We start from the raw sequence: 19,470 nt of genomic DNA, 5'->3' as shown, positions 1-19,470 counted from the left end.
CTTCCTTCCTTCCTTCGTTGACCCGAGGACAACAGGAGGGTTAACTGGAAATTACAAAACTTTTCTTCATTGGGATTTATTTTGTAGTCAGACACGAGTGGGTGAGTGTAGTTTAAACAGTGCTAGCATCGCTGTTGTTGTGTGTTGTGGTGTGTGAAAATTTAGACTTGAACGCTGCTTTCATTTGAAAATGAGTCATTTGATTAAAACAACCCATGCTTACATGTCAGCCATGCAAATGATTATTGTTGTCTCTCAGTAGCAAATTCTCCAAAACCTTTTGGGTTGGGGGTAGATGGTCCCAGTTCATTTCCTGTTGCCCACACTCATTCAATGTTGGTTTCTTTTAATCATGAAGGTTACCCAAACAGTTTGGTCGACTCTCATCCAGCTACTGGAGGGTACAAAGTCTTCAACAAGCAAATGCTAAAATGACATGTATTATTTGGATTGCAATGACTCTGGATTCCTCACCCAACACCCACACCCATTTTATCCATTTTCTGTGTAGTGCTTTTTGCAATCCCATTTCATAATTCAATGACCCCATTAGTCCACACTATTTTCCGTTATGCTTACTAAACCCTTGTAAGCTTGGCCTTATTGACATTATTCTCAGACATATTGTGCAACTGGAAAAAAAAAGCTGACACGTGACAAACCAATCAATTTAAATGGATATACTCAGTGGTCATGACTCTGATTCTCTTACATTTTTTGTCTCTCAGCTGTACTTTACACTGTTGAAAGGTAACCAAGTGTTACAAAGTGTTAAAGGATTATAGGCAGCAGTGATTGGAAAAACTGGGAGAGACTGAAGGAGATGACATGTGACAAATGCCTGAAAAGCCAAGACTAGTGATCCACTTAAATGCCCCCTAAACAAATTTCTTGAATCAATTGAAAATATGGGTTCTTTTCAGGGTTGAAAACACAAAAGCGATTGCCCTTTTCTTGGTCAATAGAAAATATTTGATTGTGAGGTGGACCATTACGAGTGTCCCATGTCGGATTCACCAAACACTTGTAAATGAACTGTGTAAACATGATGAATCCCATCTCTTCTAAATGAGTTCAAGAGAATAATACATTTGCACAATTGACACCCCCAAGCGAGTTGTAGACGAGCACAATTCATAAAAATGGCACCTAAAAGCCAAAAAGAAGAACTGCATGAGCGCCGAGATTAACGTCCCGTTGTCAGAAATAGAAGAACGGAGGAAAAGTTACTCTTGCAGTAATCTCTGTCTCATCTGTTCAACGTGTCATTGCAGAAATGTTAAAAAAAGTGGTTTGACATGAAATTGGACCCCAAAAGACGTCTCTTAAATAATTATTGTTGTCTCTCAGTAGCAGTTTGTCATCAGTAGATGACCAGTTCATTCAGTGTGGGTTTCCTTTGATCATGAACGTGACCCAAGTATTACCAAACAGTTTGGTTGGCTCTATGGACACTATTTCATGTCATGCTTGATAAAACCTTGTAGATTTAGCCTTATTGACATTATTCTTTCATTCATTTTCCATTCCTGTCATTGGGCTACATGTCATTAGTTAAACCCTGGACAGGTCGCTAGTCCATGTCAGCTTATTGATATTATTCTCAAACATGTTGTGCAACTGGAAAACAAAGAAAAATACACAGACACATGTCAAACCAAACGATTTAAATTGCTATACTCAATGGTCAGGACTTATTTGCCCAGTTCATCCTCGTACAAAGAGTTAATATTTTCCAGGATTCAAATATTCTCAAAAAGCCTAGTGTCTCGTTTTGTGTACCTTGATGCAGATTTGGTTCCATTTGGGATCCAGAAACTTTTCTATCATCCCATTACAAATCTAAGTGCGTTTTTTGTTTGTTGTTGTTTTACACCAGCTTTGTATCCTATGGTTACAGGAGCATTTATCACAACACAAAGAAAGAATGCAGCTTAGAGTGTAACCACAGAGCAGACCCCAGGAAGAGTAGCTGTTGCCTGGGTAACAGCTAATGGGGATCCAAATAAACTAAACTAAACTAAACCTGACTTATGTACCATGCCAGTACATTGTGTACTGTAGGTACACGTGTAGATGCATCTTGTTGGGAAAAGTCTGTCAAAACAGAAATAATACTGTATCTGTATCTATATGTGTGTGTGTATATGTGTGAAGAATAGAAACTGTTATCATCAAGAAGGTATTTTGGTGTTATTTTGGTATACTGCAGACACTGTCGCCATATTATTGGAATAGCCACTCGTCTGAGGATTATGTTTTGTTTAGACAATCCATCTGCTGCATGTCATTGTTCAGATAGTAGTGATGGGAAACACTGGGAGAAACATAGATGGAATCGGTGCTGGGACATGGCCAAGACTGGTGATCCACTAAAATGCCCCAAAACAAATTTCTTTGATTAAGTCTTTGTCAAAAAAAGAAAAACAAGCACAGAATGAGTGTTTGCGGTATCATTTATTGTTTAGTGCAACCAAGCACAGATGACACATAAACAGATAACTTAAAGAAACAACCTTTCATGTGTACCAGGCTTGATTGTGTGATTGAGTAAAATAATGTTAAGATCTGTTTAGGAAGGTTCCTCCAAGTGAATATGACTGTATTATATCACCAGGGTTCTTGCTGATTTTTTTGCACTCTGCTTTTATAAGATAACAAAAGTGAAGAGAGAAAGGAAAGGTGAAATGTTTTATGTTTTCAACAAACCGCTATTTGTTGAAAGGAAAGTGGTTGAGGTGCATTGTTTTATCTGCTAATGTGTTTGGAGCAAATGATTTCCAGTCTTCACTACACTACAGTTCAGATCAGTTTAGTTCCATGTTCTATGAGCCATTTTACGCAGCTATTTTGAACTCGGGGTCCTCAGCGAAGAGTTTCTCCAGCAGGCGGCTTTCCTCTCCCGCGGTCGGGGCGGCGCAGTCGGCTGAGAGTGTGGTGGGGTAGGGCAGAATGGTGGGTTCTGTCATTCCAGGGATTTGGGGGTCGGGTTTGAGGGGCAGGGTGACTCCAACCTCAGGGCCAGCTGCAGGCACGTCAGGGAAGGAAGGCATGGTCACAGGCTGGCCGAGGGCGGGCAGCACCCTCACTGTACCCTCTGGGTGGTCGTGGGCTGTGGTTTCATGCTCGTGATCATGGTGATGGTGGTGGTGCTCATGCTCGTGCAAGTGAGCATGCTTGTGGTCGTGGTCCAGAGCAAGCTCGTGGTCGTGATCGTGGGTGTGTGTGCCATCTGCGTGCTTGTAGTCATGGTGATGGTTGGGTGTGTCAGCGCTGTGGTCGTGTGCCTTGGCATGGTGAGCGTGCACGTGGTCATGGCCGTGGCCGTGATCGTGGGAGTGGTCGTGAGCGTGCTTGTGGGAGCTGCCCACTCCATGGTCGTGTGAGTGGTGGTGGTCGCTGCCGTCAGCGTGTGTGTGGGTTTGATCATGCTGAGCGTGGCTCTTGGTGTGGTCGTGGACATGGTCGTGTGTGTGTGTGGCGTCGACAGCGTGTGCTTGGTCGTGTTCAGCTCCATGTGCTGTTGAGGCGGTGTGGCTGTGGTCAGTCTCACCACCCAGAAGGTGATGTTTCTTCTCTCTCTCAGCAGCCTGGAGAACATACATTGATAAAATCAGTGACTGCTGAACATCCATGGTTATTATTACAACATACACATTATGATATATCATGAACTGTATAAGACAAATATGGAGCTGTTTTTAAAACTTTGGGTCCATGTTAATTCTTATAGGACACATCTGGTTCATTTACAACTGGGCACGAGCAGTCAGATTACGATACAAGTCTCAACACACCACCAGCTTCTTCAAACTGTTGTCATAAGTTACTTGCTCCATTTTAGCAATGCCATAATTTGTTGTCATAACTGATATAAATGATGTCCAAATCTAGAAAAAGTTCCAAGTTATATTAAATGAGAATTATTCTTTAGATCAAGTGTAAAATCCTTTTAAGAAATTTGAGTCAAATCAAATTTGCATAAGCAAGGAGGAAGTTAAAATTATTGATCATGGTAATTTAAAGAAAAGAAATGCAGTTTAAATACTGTTAAAATCAGTCTTCATATTGGAAACTGTGGTTTTGAAGAAATCAAAAATCTGTCAGTTGCTATCTCACTTTTTTTCTTCTTCCCAGTTTCAGTATGTTACCAGATCAAGACTTTTGATTTAGAAGGACATTCAGAAATGTGAAGTGAAATAAATGAAGGTTTTAAGTGTTTTTTCGTGGCCCGCAGAGCTTTACCTCAGGCTCATAGATCTCACAGTCGACAGAGATCACGTCTTCACCCGTTGGAGTTCCATATTTGGAGCCCTTACAGAAGCCTCTGTGCTGCAGAGGGGGGACAAAGTGGAGAAATGATTGTGGCCTGTTGGAGAGTTTAATAGTTAAACTGAATTTACAGTAATATTTTGCTATTATAAACTTTCACATTGATATCAACCTAAAACATACTGGATCAGAACTGTGAGCTGAATAGTAAGTAATAGTATATTTTTTTCTTAAAATCTTCTTTAGGAGTAAAAGCCAAACATAATACATGTGATGGATCACATTATTGAGATATTTGAAGCATTACTATGTCTTAACATTTAAAAAATAAACACTGGACCGGACACTGGATCAATATAAAATGGTGAATAGAAACATTTTTCAGTTTGTCCGGACTTACAGCAAACTCGCAGGCCATGGGGGGGCAGTTATCAGGCTTTGCAGCATCTGCGCTCTTGGTGCAGGTTGTCTCCTGGATGGTGTACTCTACATGGTAATACATACCGACAGCGTACTGGATACACACAAAGAGAAACCAAACTGTTAACAAAGGACTAGGCACAACAATATGTTTTTTTTCCTAAAAAATAGCTAATAATTGAGCTAGACAGCTTACTAGATAAACGGGGGGGGGGACTCAAATGATTGAAAGCATCGGGCAGATGTGAGTGAGGACTGAGAGGAAGGAGCAGTACATGTAAACATATTGGATGGACAACTGAGAAGTTTCAGTTTCAGAAGTGAGGAAGTGGTTTTAAGGGTTTCTCTGGATGGTTTGATGTGTTTATCATGTGACTGACATGAATCTATGTTGACTATTTTCGGGAAAAATGTGGTGGAATTCTGTATATATACACACATATACATATATATATATATATATATATATATATGGGTGTGTGTGTGAATCAATATATAAGATGTAAGAGAGATACAGAATGTCACAAGGTATCTTTGAGTAGGTGTAGAACTTACCCCTGAGGTAGCACGGGTAACTTTCAGCACAGAAAAGTAATTGCTCAGCCCGCCTTCCTTGTTGAACTTCTCCAGAGTGCTAGCCACAGTCTTCTGAACATCCTCGGTGTCGAAGCTTGTATGAGTCGGACAGTCAGGACAGTCACGTGTCAGTCTTTCTGCAGGAACTGAACAGAGATAAAAGAATTATTGTATGTGCACAAGTTTTGCAACTATTTAATTTGTTTCCCAAACAAGATTCAAACAAGTCACAATGATATGAAAAGATGTGGAATTGAGATCTTTTTACCTGGTCTGACAACACAGTCGTACTTGTAGAGGCGAACCACTCTGTGCACTCTGTTCATGTAGATAGCAGCTTTGCACTGTCCATATGTCTGCAAAGACAAATATCATGAATAAGCTAATTCAATATTTTACTATGCAAAGAAAAACAGAGTTATATTTAGATTTTAACTGTGGTACTGCACAACAAATTGCTGTAATATGACACTTAAGACCATAAGTTTCTTATTCAGCTTCCCTACAATCTACAGAATGCTTTATTATGTCCAGTAAAAGTTTTAACTATAAGAAATTTTGAAATAGAAATCTTAGATAAGCTATCAACAATGAAATTACAATTCTAAGGAATATACAACGCTTGCATTTACTGGCATTTTTTATAGAAAAAAGGCAGCCACAATGTACCAGCATGTCTGCAAGTGTGTGTGTGTGTGTGTGTGTGTGTGTGTGTGTGTGTGTGTGTGTGTGTGTGTGTGTGTGTGTGTGTGTGTGTGTGTGTGTGTGTGTGTGTGTGTGTGTGTGTGTGTGTGTGTGTGTGTGTGTGTGTGTGTGTAGGTGTAGGTGTAGGTGTGTGTGCGTGTGTGCGTGCTGTTTCTTACTGGCTGTTCATGTTCGCCACGAGTCTCACACTCCTTCCAGCTCTTCCTGCTGAGAACACTGCAGTTTGTCTCCACAACATCCATGGTTAGGTAGAAAACGAAGCCGGTCTCTTCCTGTAACACACAGCATGTACACACATTAAGCATTTATTAAACAACTAATGTTTTGAATAGTTTGTTGATAAAAGACAATAATTGTATAAGGAAATCGTGTTTGAGTCAAATATCAAATTTACTGTAAATATCATCCACCGTTTGACTGCAACAATCATTGATCATAATTGTTTTAAATAGCAAGTACTTCTATAGATACAAAGCATCACAATGCATCACATTTTTCAGAAAGACTGTATTCAACCCAGTTATTGAACTACCCCATCTGTAAATGACCCCCAAAAAACAAAAAACAACTATACTTTTCTGTCAATTAGCAGCACTACTTCATGTTTGAACTTTGACCTACTTTTCTTATTGCTTTGCATTAATATGCAGTTTTACAGTACAGTACCTTTGATATTACTGAGTTCAAATAACTGAGTTGAGGTATGCCTGTGTAACTTTTACCAAAAGTGGCCACCGCTGGCAATAAAGGCTAAAAAACAGTTTAACAGTAGCACAAATATGAAAGTCATTAGTTCGTAACTCACGCAACAATGTCATACACAGATACCTCAGTCATATTAAGTTCTTGGTCACACCTCACCAACTAAGTTAGCTATGTTATGAACTGATCAAGGGTGTGTTTAATTGAATGAATGTGATGTTTTTTTGTCTCTAAAAAGTCACACAGGTCTATAACAGTGGATTTATTGAATAAACTCAGTGTTGTAGCCATGTAAATGATAGCCCAACACTATGACAATAAATATCCAGCTCTATCCTGCCCTGGTGTGTGTTCAGCATCTTAACGGTGACTCACATGTTTTGTCATGTGGACGTTGGCCAGGCGGCGCAGGCTGAAGATGTAGCCCTCCTGACGCTCCCGGTTGATTTTGGAGAGAGCCTGCTCTGCTGCACCCAACGCTACGGCATCTGTACACGACCCCTGCTCCATGCCATCCTGCTCCACCGGTGCACCGTGGATGTGCACACACCCCAGCGCCAACAGCATCGACAACAGAACAAGGTGCTTCATGGTAAAGGCTTTGGATGAGTCTATGTCTGTCTCAAACACACAAAATCAGAAAGGAAAGTTCACCTTTTATATCCTGCTGCTGTTTACTCTAAGCACCCACCCAACCACCCACACACTCAAATCACTGCCCCTTCCTGTCAACTTAAGTAAATATAACCATTGACCCCCACCCCTTCCTAAAAGTCACGGTCCTGTCTAGGAATCTATCTCCTGACCCATCAGTTACTGTATAGCCTTGCACAATGGAGCTAAACAAGAGATAATAAGCCCTGCAGTCATACTTTTCTCTGAGATCAATAGTAACTGGGCTAGAGGTAACCAGGTCCACTCCTGGTTCTGAATTTAAATTAATCCAAGACAAAGGTTTAATCCTATTTCAGGGAACTAGTATTTAAAGAGCTGGAACACCTCCTCCTCCCTTTCCCGCTCCCCCAGTGTAAAAGTTGTTTTTTTGTGTTCTTATGTTGTAAAATGTGCTCATATGTTTTTGTGTTGCTGTGGTTCCCGTTCCCACACTGTACTCCCACACAAAGCACAGTCTGGGAGCTGCTTTTTTTTATCCCCCTCTCTCCTCGTTTTTCTTTCCCCTTTTCTCCCCTCTTTATTGTGCTTAGTCATCCGGTTCTGTCTTATTATGTATTGTATGTTGTATATGTAGGGACGGGGTGATAGCTGTAATTTCGCTGTACTTGTTATAGTGACAAATAAAGCCTATTCTATTCTAAAGGATACGATAATATAGGAATCATCATCTAAATGATAAAGAGTAACACAAAATAATCAAACTCAGTATTTGAACAGACTGCTTATTCTGCATTCAGCTACCATGTGACAGAAGTAACATTCGGTCGCCATTGTTACCAGTAAAATGCTTTAACACCTTCAGGGAAAATATGCCTTGATTATATCAAAGGGCATCATGAAGTAATGTTGTGCTGTGGTGACCTCAGACTACTGACTGTTGCTGTTGTGAGAGCATGAAGCAGAGGGCATGAACTGAGACTGATAACACTTCTTGAACTTTGTCTCCAAATCGTTTGGCCTCCTTAAATCTCGGTTCCTCACAGAGCAACAGTTGTTTAAGGGATGTTGCTATTTTTTTTTGTTGCTATAAGTGCATCAGCAGACTGACCTTTGTCAAAATAAACAATCCATGGAACCATCAAGGTAAAATCAATACTTCTTGTACAGCTGCTGTGTTGCAACTTCAATGGGGCACACTTACATAAGACAGGGAATTGGTAGGACATGACTGCTCATTCTGCACAATTTGATTTTAGCACTTTAAATTGATCCTTCTGCAGGATAAAAAAGGGCTCATAAAAGTATGCGTGTCTGTCTCTCAGAATGAATGCGTGTAGTGCAAATTATATGTTGTGAACATCATATTTCGGCAGCATGAGCTTGATTATAGAAGAATTTCATAAACTTAATCAAAGCCTGAGTTATCTTAGTCACTGGTTACATTTAGATGAATAAAACTAAATTGGTAAAGGTTAAATGAGATTTCCAGTGATTCTGTGTTGCACGGAGCTACATAACAGAATGATCCAACTAAAGCACCATATGCTAAAATGTCCTAAATGTTTGTCGCTAGTATGAATCAAGCTCTTAAATGCAACTTCAGAGTCTTTTGATTCGTAAACTCCACATCCACAGTTTGTAATACAGGCTCTCTCTCATAAACATGTGTCCAAGCTCAAGCTAAGGGCAACACTGATGACAACACTATGACATTATCTAAGATATTTTCTCTGCTGATGAAAGATCATCCAGCCACAGAGGACATTATCAACCTGTTTGCTCAGACTGACTGATGTAGGCAATAAAACAGGAGGTGAATCAGCTTGAGCATTTAAAAAAAATGACTTAACATGTAGATGCAGACATTTGTCACTGAAATGCACCTCAAAGCTCAATGGGTTTGTTTTGTTATTATCATGTTGTTTTTTATTTTATTTTGAAAGTCTGATGAAAGGGTTACATTAAGGAATGAAAAAGAGACAAGAGTTGAGGTAATTGTCAGGACATTGGTCCAAAATCCAACTGAAATTATAATTAGTCCTTTTAGCATAATGTTTTTTTTTAATAATTGTTACATTGTAATACTATTCATAATTGTCTACATAGATTGATAAATTAATACAATACAATAAAATATAGATTTCTCTTTTGGTGTCTATTTTCTCAAAGGAGAACAGGTCAAGTGATTTATAGATAACATAATGCTGTAGCAGAGAAAAAAAATAAGTCAGTTGGACTTTTGTTCCTTTTGCTTGTTTTTAGAAAATGTTTCCATATGACTCACTATTTTAAATATGGCATGTTAGTTCCCCCTGATAATGCAAACACAACCCACAGAGCTGTGGGCAGTGTTTGCACTCTATTGCACAGAGACTCTTTATGGGGTAAGGGTGAAAATGTAAAAGGGGCACCTCTGCACCCAGCACAGAGTTATATATAGGGTTAGTTATCACTGTAAGTCCATGCTACTGTACCTGATACTACACTGCATTTATTTGGCAGATTAAGATTCTGACAGTTATTATATAAGGGACTACAGATGAAATGTAGCTAGTAGCTAATTCTGGTACGGCTGAGAGCCATGCACTGTCCCTGTTAAATAAACAAATACTATAAAATAAATAAATGGATAATAATACACTTTATTTATATAGCACCTTTCAAAACCAAGTTCACAAAGTGCTTTGACAGACAAGGCAAGCAAAAGCATTACAATCAAAAACAAGACATAACATAGAGAGAGGTAACAAGAGTGGCACTGACAGGATGAGAGTAGAGGACAATGGAGTACAGTGGGAGATAATGAGAATGTAGAAATATATAAAATAAATAAGACAAAGTAAAATAAGTTTGAATAAAAGACAGTAGCAATAAGCAAAATGAACAGACAAGCAGATGACATCACAGAAAAAGCTAGTCTGTAGAAATGAGTTTTGAGTAGTGATTTAAAAGAAGATAGTGAACGTGCGAGCCTTATTTCCTCGGGCAGGTTGAGGGGCCCTGATGGCAAAAGCACAGTCCCCTCTAGATTTCAGCCTTGACTTTGGAACAACCAGAAAGGCCCCACCCGAGGATCTAAGGCAGCGGGCTGGCTCATAGGAAGTCAACATGTCAGTTATGTAGCTTGGAGTTAGACCCAGTTGTGCTTTAAAAGTGATCAGTAAAATCTTAAAATCAATTCTAAAATGAAGAGGGAGCCAATGACGAGAAGCAAGGATTGGGCTGATGTGATGTCGTTTGTTAAAACCAGTAAGAAGCCTAGCTGCTGCGTTCTGAACCAGTTGGAGGCGAGAGAGACATTTCATATATATCGTAATGAGCATCACATTTAGGTGACACTCATAATGAAGGTGACATAACTTAAATAGGTTTTAACCTTTGTGTCGTCCTCCCGGGTCACACTGACCCCATCTCTGTTGACTGTTCCTTCTTTCCTCCCTTCCTTCCTTCCGTCTGTCCTTCCTCCCTCCCTCCTCCTCTCTTTCTTTCCTTCCTTTCCTTCCTCCCTCCCCTCTTTCCTTCTTTCCTTCCTTGCTCCCTTCCTCTTTTCCTGTCTCCCTCCTTTCCTCCGTCCTTTCCTCCCTTTCTTCCTCACCCCCTCCTTTCCTTCCTTCTTCCTCCCTTCCTTGACTCGTGGACAACAGGAGGGTTAAAGGGCTCTGAAAGTAAAACAGTCAGGAAGGAAGGAAAAGACATCCTATGTACAAACGTTGTACATAGGATTTGTGCCAATGAACAGAGTAAACAAATGAATGACGGTTCGTACAGTAGGCTATATGTCAAGTACATACTGTACACATGAGGTTGAAAATTAGCCAAGTGTCCCTTTCAGTTCCTAGAAATACTGTATCAGTTCTCATGGATTGTCTTTGATAATTATATATATATTATATATCAGGCACAAGGTGGTGCTGTTGTATTATTACAAAGCCAGACCAACGACAGACGCCTGGTTTCACACATACAAATGTAATAGGTATGTTACGTGTGGAGTATAAGTTGGATGTTGAGGAGTTGCTTTTGGTTTAAAATGAATCCATGCTGAATTGATAAATAGATACTTATCATGCTCAGAGAAAAGGATTATAGGACAACATAATGGACATATCATTTAATACTGCAGTTATGTACACTGAAAGTCAAAATTACAAGACAAAAAACTGTAAAAACACAGACAAAGCTATTGCATCATCACCAAAAACTACACTTACATAATCTACCACATCTAAGTTCATCCTCCTAACACATAACTGGCTGTAACCAGTTCAAGAGAAAGATTGAGTTGAAGGGAAGATGAGGAGTGGCTCGAGGGTCATGACTGAAAAACAATTGATTTCATTTGAGTTTCAGGACTCGTTGATCTTGGAGGAGAGTCTAAAAACCATCACAGTGTACGTCAGACCTAGACAGTGTTCTTCTTTTGTGTGTTTCTTTCCTTTTTTTGTTGTTTTTATTTGCGTTTATGGCTTTTGGACAACTGATTAGATTTTGTTAAGTGTTTTTAAAAAGAGATAATGAGTGAGTGAGTTATCAGTCAGCACCAATACATAGTTTGCTGTTTTCAGTTACCTAATAGAGAAATAAATGGTAAACTGACTATACTTATGTTGTGCTATTCTAGTCTTCCAACCACTTAAAGCACTTTTACACAACATGTCACATTCACCCATTTACACATACATTCATACACTGATGGCAGGGTGACAACCTGCTCATCAGAGGCAGACTAACGTTCACTCTCCCATTCATACACTGATGGCAGGGTGACATCGGGACCACTTTGGGGTTAAGTATCTCGCCTAAGGACACATCGACATACAGATAAGTGGACTGAACTGCTCGACCTCCTGAGCCACAGAAAAATACAAAAAACATTTAAATTCTGGTCCAGCATCATTGCTCAACTCAACCTGATTCTGCACAAGAGGCATTTCAGCCCCTGTTGTCTGGAAAGAAATATACTAAATATAAATATTGGATAAATCACATTGCTCTAATATTCTTTGTTTTCTTGAAAATGAAGATGTGACTCAGATTACAGGTTGTTTCTGTACTCAAATTTTAAGACATATTATAAATTATTTTTTCCATATTAAAAAAACAGTTTCTTTATTAACATAACAATATAGTATATGTAATATATAATTTACTCTGAGTCAGTGACATAAATACTGATACTTACACATCTGAACAAATTTCACAAGTGTTCCCTTTATTATGACACCAAAATGATTCAAATAGACCTTGTAGATGCAGAGATATACTCTATTCATTTTGGGTATGTCATTTTCTAGCAGAAACCTAAAAAATAGGCTAGAACTTAAGAGGTTAAAGTAACAGTATTGTGGATTTATTCTTTAATAAAAAAACTGAGATGTACGTTAGATGACAGCTGATGTTTCCCATCACTGCTGTGTGTGCTGACCCTCTGGGATCAAGTGTTTGCTGTGCTGGTGGGCCATGTTCTCCCTCAAGGAGATGCAGCATAGTTCACTGAATGCTCTATACAGTACTGTATGTCAAAAACAGCAATGACATACACACACACACACAAATGTCTGTTCTGGTGAGGAATGCGTTCCCTTGCCCTTACAACCCTTAACCCCAACAAGTGCAACCACATGTCTAACCCCCAACCCTTTACCCTTCACATAAATCTGCTTCGGCCATGTTTAAATCCTTAAGCAGCTCACTTAAAGAACTGAGGACGAGCCACAATGTCTTCATTTGACAATATATATATTTAATTAAAACAATGCTACCCTTTTCATTGTTGGCATTTAACTTGTCATAGCAGGTAAAGTCAGCACAGGTGGAACTTATAATGTTAATATTAGGTCAGAGATGCTACAGCTACAGTAAGTATGCCATTCTAGTAAGCTAATATGCACCAGGGTTATTATAGTTAACGAAAACTAAAACTAAAACTAAAACTAGCAATGAAAAAATAATTGAGTTAAGTGAAATTAAAATAAAAACTACAGTAAAAAAAACAAAAAAACAAAAACTAAATAAAAACTACAATGAACAATGTAAAACTAACTAAAACTCATTTCATTTTCTCCCTCGATTACTGCCTGCCCTGCCGCAGCCGTTATGCTGCTACCCTCCAGAGGGGGGCAGCATAGCGGATATCATCTGCCGCATACTGCAAGATGAAGCTGCTTATCGAGCGTTTTATGATTTGCTAGAAATGGCTAAAGTTGCAGGACGAAAAAACGCCACAGCCCAATATGGGACTACTTGGAGTACGAGCTACTGATAGATGAGAGTAAATGTATAGTGATGAGGAATGATGGGAACATTTGTGGGATAAAACTAAAAGGGAAAAATCCAAATTTGAAAGTTCATTTTTGTGGTTAAAGAATGAAATTAAAAAGGACTTGATGATAAACCATATTTGGTGTCACACATTCTTTCATCCTTTTCAGCTTCTACAAGTCAAGGCTTTCTCTTAATACCTGCAAAACTAAGACTAAGACTAAAACAAAATAAAAACTAAATAGCAAGGTATTATTAACGTATTTATTGCGCCTGAGCTTTCATGCTGACATGTCAAAAGCCATCTGAAATGTACTTTAATTTAATTTGCTGTCAAAATAATGTCTTGTTTTCTTTTAAATGCACTTTTACTAGTTTTGTATTATTAGAATGAAGAAAAAGCTCTTTATAGGGAAGTTTTTTTACGTTAATTTTCTCAGGTTTTTCACAAAAGTGAACACAGGAAGAAAAATGATCCATAGAGCAGATATGCATGCTGTAGCAGACAAAACAAGCTGTTTAGTTTCATTTGGACTCCAATGTTTACACGAACAAGTCTATTGTCGGTGTTACATAATATTTTTGCCCCCATTGTTTTGATAAAAAATGTAAATTCTGTGTGACAAATTCAACACAGACCTTTTTGAGACACATGAAACAGTAGAGTATTCAACAATGTTATGCTTATATCTTCCATCAGCTTTCAATGCCAAAACATTTGTTGTGGCATTAGTGTGTGTGTGTGTGTCAAGAAGTACAAAATGTACAATAGTATCCAGGTGGGAGAATGAGTAAACACCTTTACACATGTATTGTACACAAACACAGAAGAGGCACTGGGATTACTTAAATATTTCCAGTTTTTAGCTTTTTTTTAAGGTTTGGTTTTACTACTGTAGCCTATATGGTGTTATTAACTCATTAACTCAGTGGTATCCAACCCTGCTGCTGGAGATCTACTGCCCTGCATATATTAGGGATTGCCCGACTCTAACACACCTGAGTCTAATAATTAACTCATTGTCAAGCAGCTGAAGAGTTAATTATTAGGACCAGGTGTGTTAGAGTGGGGAGATCCCTAATATATGCAGGGCAGTAGATCTCCATGGACCATGGTTGGAGGCAACTGATTAAGGGCCCATTTATGCTCAACGTACTTACGAAAATGTATCCGTCTGTTTCAAACGATGTTACCGTCACTGCTCACATACTTCCATGTGTCCTCTACGTTGGCATGGATATTAACCAATATATCCACAAGGGGGCAGCACCGAGTCAAAAGTTTATGAAACAACAACAAACTCAAAAACAAACATGGCGACTGTGGAGGAGACATTGATAATGTTCCTCTTGCATAAAAGACAAAAACGATATGTTTAAAGTTTCTAACCAACTCGCACAACCTTTCCTCAAAAAGTTCCTCCATTATTATTTCTTCTTCGTGTCTCACTAGAGCTACGTATCGAGTAGTGACAGCAACACTGCCCCCCATCGTTTCCGGTGGTACTGCTCCGTTTGGTCCGTATCCGTAAGATTTATGGAAACGTGCAGAAATACGGACGAAATGAACGCAGAGCACGGACAGAAGGCTCCGTCTGTATCCGTATCCGTATTTAACGTTGAGAATAAATGGGCCTTAAGTCTATTTCCAGCTATTTCCACTTACTTTAACCTCAATATGCTACTACTTTTGATGAAATACATTTTAAAATACTTTCACTTGGTATGAAGATTCATTTCTTTTCAGTTGTTGCACTGGAATTCTTAATGAAGAATGATATTATTACTACTTCCTCTATTTTTAACGTTCTACCAGTCTGATTTCAAATGAACCGTGTAAGAAGAAAACGGTACATGTCGTTCCTGACTACAGACAGTACCTGAATGATTAATGGAGGGTGGCATAGTGACTTATATTGACTTACAAAAATAGATTTTTTTCCATCCTTGAATCACATGACTGACCTACTCATACTTAGATTGACTGTTTCAATGAAGTGAAATGTATTTGACACTGGAAGACTGATCATTTTTGTCAAGAATAGTAACTTTGAATCTGTTTTCTGCAGCACAGACTCAGGACCAAAGTATTAATAAAAATAAGATATTATTCATAGAGTGCTTTTCAAAGTGTTCAAAGTCAACACTGAAAAAATCAAATTTAAACTGCTCTTAAATTTACTGTGAGCATTTGAATGTTTTGAATGATGCTGAACAGAATAAAACTATATAAATACATGTTGAGTGTGTTCAGCTCCCTCTGAATCCCAAATGAATTCTACACTTGTATTGCTCCTGAAATGATAGGTTGAACAACAGTTTGGAGGACAAATAGCCTGAGACAGCATTGACATGACAGCATGACAACCAAAGAGAGACGACATCGCTGACTGCAGCCTAATGGTCCAAATTACACACCTCATGGCTCTGAAGGACCATTTTATTGGCAGTGAATGGATGAACAACATGTGCACACACACACACACACACATACACACAGTTGCAGTATTGAAATTGATCTTTTTTTCAGTCCATTAATAATCAATCCAACAAGTGTAACCCAAATTTGCCTCAGAAGGCTCCGATACTCGTACCATTGAGAACACTCTGTACAATACTATACATTTCTAGACTTTCACATTGCATTGTTATTTTAGCCGCTCTGCCTAAATCATTATGATGAATTCTGACAGATCACGATGGGAATCAAATCCATGAAATCCATACATGTCACTGAGGGAGGGGCTCGATAATTACCACACTTCAGGCTTTGCTACAAGCGACTTCAAACACAGCCACAGGACACCACAAGCGCTTATTTGATTTCATGATATTTACTTCTGATTTATTGCACTGGAAAGCAGAAATACAAAGGTTGACAATTTGTTTACTGATATTAAAAACCTCTTGGATGCATAATAAACCATATGCGCTTTGACATTATCTCAATAAGCAAAGGTTCCCCTTTTTCTCGCTGAATTATGAGGGCCTAATATTTTGTAATAACACAGACCATCCTCCAGACCGACAGCTGTGGCCTGCGGTTGTGACATGGCTGTCTGTTTGTCACAATATAGCATCTGCCAACACTTACTGGATGTTGTGGATTTCTTAAAGTTCGTCCCTAGAGGAAACTGTGGCTTAGGCTATCCACGACCACGACTGTGAGAGTCAGTGGTTATATGACATAACCACAGATGTAATGATATTTATAGAAAGATGGGCTGTGTGTGTTTGTCTCTACACATAATACATCCAAAGTATTCAGCAGTGATGCTTTATGGACCATTAAATTGTAATCGTGGGGTCAAGTTTACCAGCTGATAGTTAAAAAAACATTATGAGGGACACGAGACACTAACACATTAATGAATTGTCATTATTGCAGGGTTCAAATCAACAACACACATGATTAATGTAGGAATATAAAGTATGTGTCCTTTAATACATATGCATGGGATCAGCAATTATTCTACAAGTGCTTTTCTAGGTTTAAATTGGCATCTATGAGTGATACATGTGACATTTCACTACCTGATGAGACAGTTGTGGTGAATGCACTGCTCAGGGACAACACATGTGAGAGGCGTCAAGCACCCAACAACCAATTCTCTGCTGAAGTGAAGTTGTGTTAAATCCAGACAGATTTTTTAGATCCAACAAGCTGTCATAATTAAAATAATTTGTTTTGTCAAAGGCAGAGGAGGTGTTAGAGTTAGACTATTGCTTTCACATAGTGGGCAAACTGTCTCTACTGTAAGATTTTTAATCACATATTTCTGCGTGAATGTGAAGGTGGCAGCCATATGTTATTAATTATGTAATTTGTTAGAACTATAACTGCTTACAAGTGTCTGAAGTGTTGACAACAGTAAGTTTAGTAAATGTAATTTAATCTGACAGTGTTGTAAGCAGTTGTAAAACGACAGCAGCTTTGCTCTTCTGGGGCTGATGCTGAAATCTTCATCAAAGTATTGAGCCAAAGAAGAAAAACTTGGGCCTTGGGTGCATGTATATATATCAGTGTCAAATCGTTTGTCACACATTGTTTCTGTGGCCGATTTTTAGCCCATCTAGATTGGCTCTTATGAAGTCTGAACAGTCATAAATCACATGAGATCCGATTTTTGCAAACCAGATTGAAACCACCTTTGGGAGGTAGTTTCAAATCTCATTTGGACAGATGTGTCTGAGTCTGAACAGCTCCAAACACTCATATCGGATTTGACTGTCCGTGACGTCTCTCTACGTCACTCTATGCGACACCAGACCCATGTTTATTCCAGTTGTTGTTGCTAGGTGATATAACTGGAGGCAACGGAGGACGTCGAAAACATCAGTCCATGGACAGAGGACCAAACCATATTCTTAATCTTTGGGGAGATGGCTCGGTTCAAGCATAGCTGAAGGGTTTGTTGTTGCTGTCGCAATTATATGACATCACACAATACATGCTAGATGACGCCTCCGCTCTGACAACGTTGCCACGGCAACCTATCAGATTGGTAATTAATGTGGCCCAGTCTGAACAGAGCCAAATCTGATTTGGATACTTGCTAAAAACAGTGTGGACAGTCAGGCCTAAAAATCAGATTTGAGAAGGAATCAGATTTGAATCAGATTTGCCTGCAGTGTGAACGCAGCCAAAGTGTCCTTGGGGAAGATACTGAACCCCAAATTGTTCCTGATGGTTGTACCAGCACCCTGCGTAATCCAGTAGCATGCCGCCATCAGTGTGTGTGTGAATGGGTGAGTGAGCAGCAGAAACATTGTAAATTGCTTTGGATAATCTAAGCAGCCATTTACTTCTAGAAATCCAGACAAAACACTTAAAAGCACTTGATCTGCCTCCACAAACCACATAAAAATGCTCATGCACACCACATGCAAGGAGATGCCACAGAAACACACACTCATATACACAGCGCCAAGCACATAAACATGACATTGATTCAACCATGCACACAAACACACACTGACTGAGTGACTCATCCATCATCGAGCTGTCCCCATGTTAGATGAAAGCCTTGAATGCGGCCACCCAACAGCAGTCCTGATAGGTATCTGAACCTGCATGCTGTTCCACACGTAGCCTCATCACAGTTCATTATGATTTGCTATGACTGACTTGCTGACAAGAGCTACAAACAATCTCCAGCAGTAACCTCCTTGCTTCCTCTACACCAGGTTCTACGCTATGGGTCATTTAGCCGAGGCTGGAAAAGACTTCTTTGTTTGTTTTTGATATGTTAATTGTCACGGCTAAGGGCACGTAGTGAAAGCTGTCTGTACAATAATCGCTCAGCAACCCTTGTTGTGTGTTGTTGCAGTGTTTGAACAGTCATGTCAGACAAAACTCCTCAAAGTTAACAGCTGTGACATTTTCATAAACCAAATGTTCTAGTCCTGTGTTTGTCCAGATGTGGAGCCATGGTTGAAATCGTGTTGACAAAGAAAATTCTACCTTCACTTAAAGCAACAGTACAACTGCAGCCTGTACATAACTTTAATTGCATTTACTGAGACATCCATACCAAGGCAGTGTGAGTGACCCAACAACCTACTCCACTGGGCAGCTGCAGAGGAAGCTGCTCTGCTGTCTGGTTCAAACTGAATCCAGCTGCACAGAAACAGAAGTGAGCTGTTTGTTTCCAACACAGCTACTTTTGCTCTTAGATAACGATAAGACAAGACTTTAACATTTATATTTATTTATTAATCAGTCCTGTGTTGCAAATTAACAATATTGAAACACATTTTCCCCAGCCTGATTGAATGAAATACACTTTTAACACTAAAACTGAGATAAACTTGTTGCTCTATCGTGTTGCTCTAAACTGAAGTTGCAGCTTTGTGTTAATTTGGTGCTGTGATGACTACTTTAGCATGACTAAAGGTAGTAGCAGCTGCTAGAAGCTA

General features: G+C 39.2%; 1 protein-coding gene across 1 annotated transcript; it reads right to left on the bottom strand.

Annotated features, from left to right (window-relative positions):
- Positions 1–2,798: 2,798 nt before the first annotated feature.
- On the bottom strand, positions 2,799–7,318 carry fetub (fetuin B). The gene is made up of 7 exons (XM_053323151.1): positions 7,051–7,318; positions 6,132–6,245; positions 5,537–5,624; positions 5,248–5,414; positions 4,673–4,786; positions 4,246–4,332; positions 2,799–3,590 (listed from the first exon to the last, which is right to left on the bottom strand). Exons 1-7 carry the CDS (start codon positions 7,264–7,266, stop codon positions 2,838–2,840), a joined length of 1,539 nt encoding a protein of 512 aa, XP_053179126.1. The 5' UTR covers positions 7,267–7,318; the 3' UTR covers positions 2,799–2,837.
- Positions 7,319–19,470: the final 12,152 nt, after the last annotated feature.

This window comes from Scomber japonicus, chromosome 7 (assembly GCF_027409825.1).
Source record: "Scomber japonicus isolate fScoJap1 chromosome 7, fScoJap1.pri, whole genome shotgun sequence".
Taxonomy (NCBI): Eukaryota; Metazoa; Chordata; class Actinopteri; order Scombriformes; family Scombridae; genus Scomber; species Scomber japonicus.
Note: the sequence above shows the minus strand (reverse complement) of the source record. Positions and strands in the feature narration are given on the sequence as shown.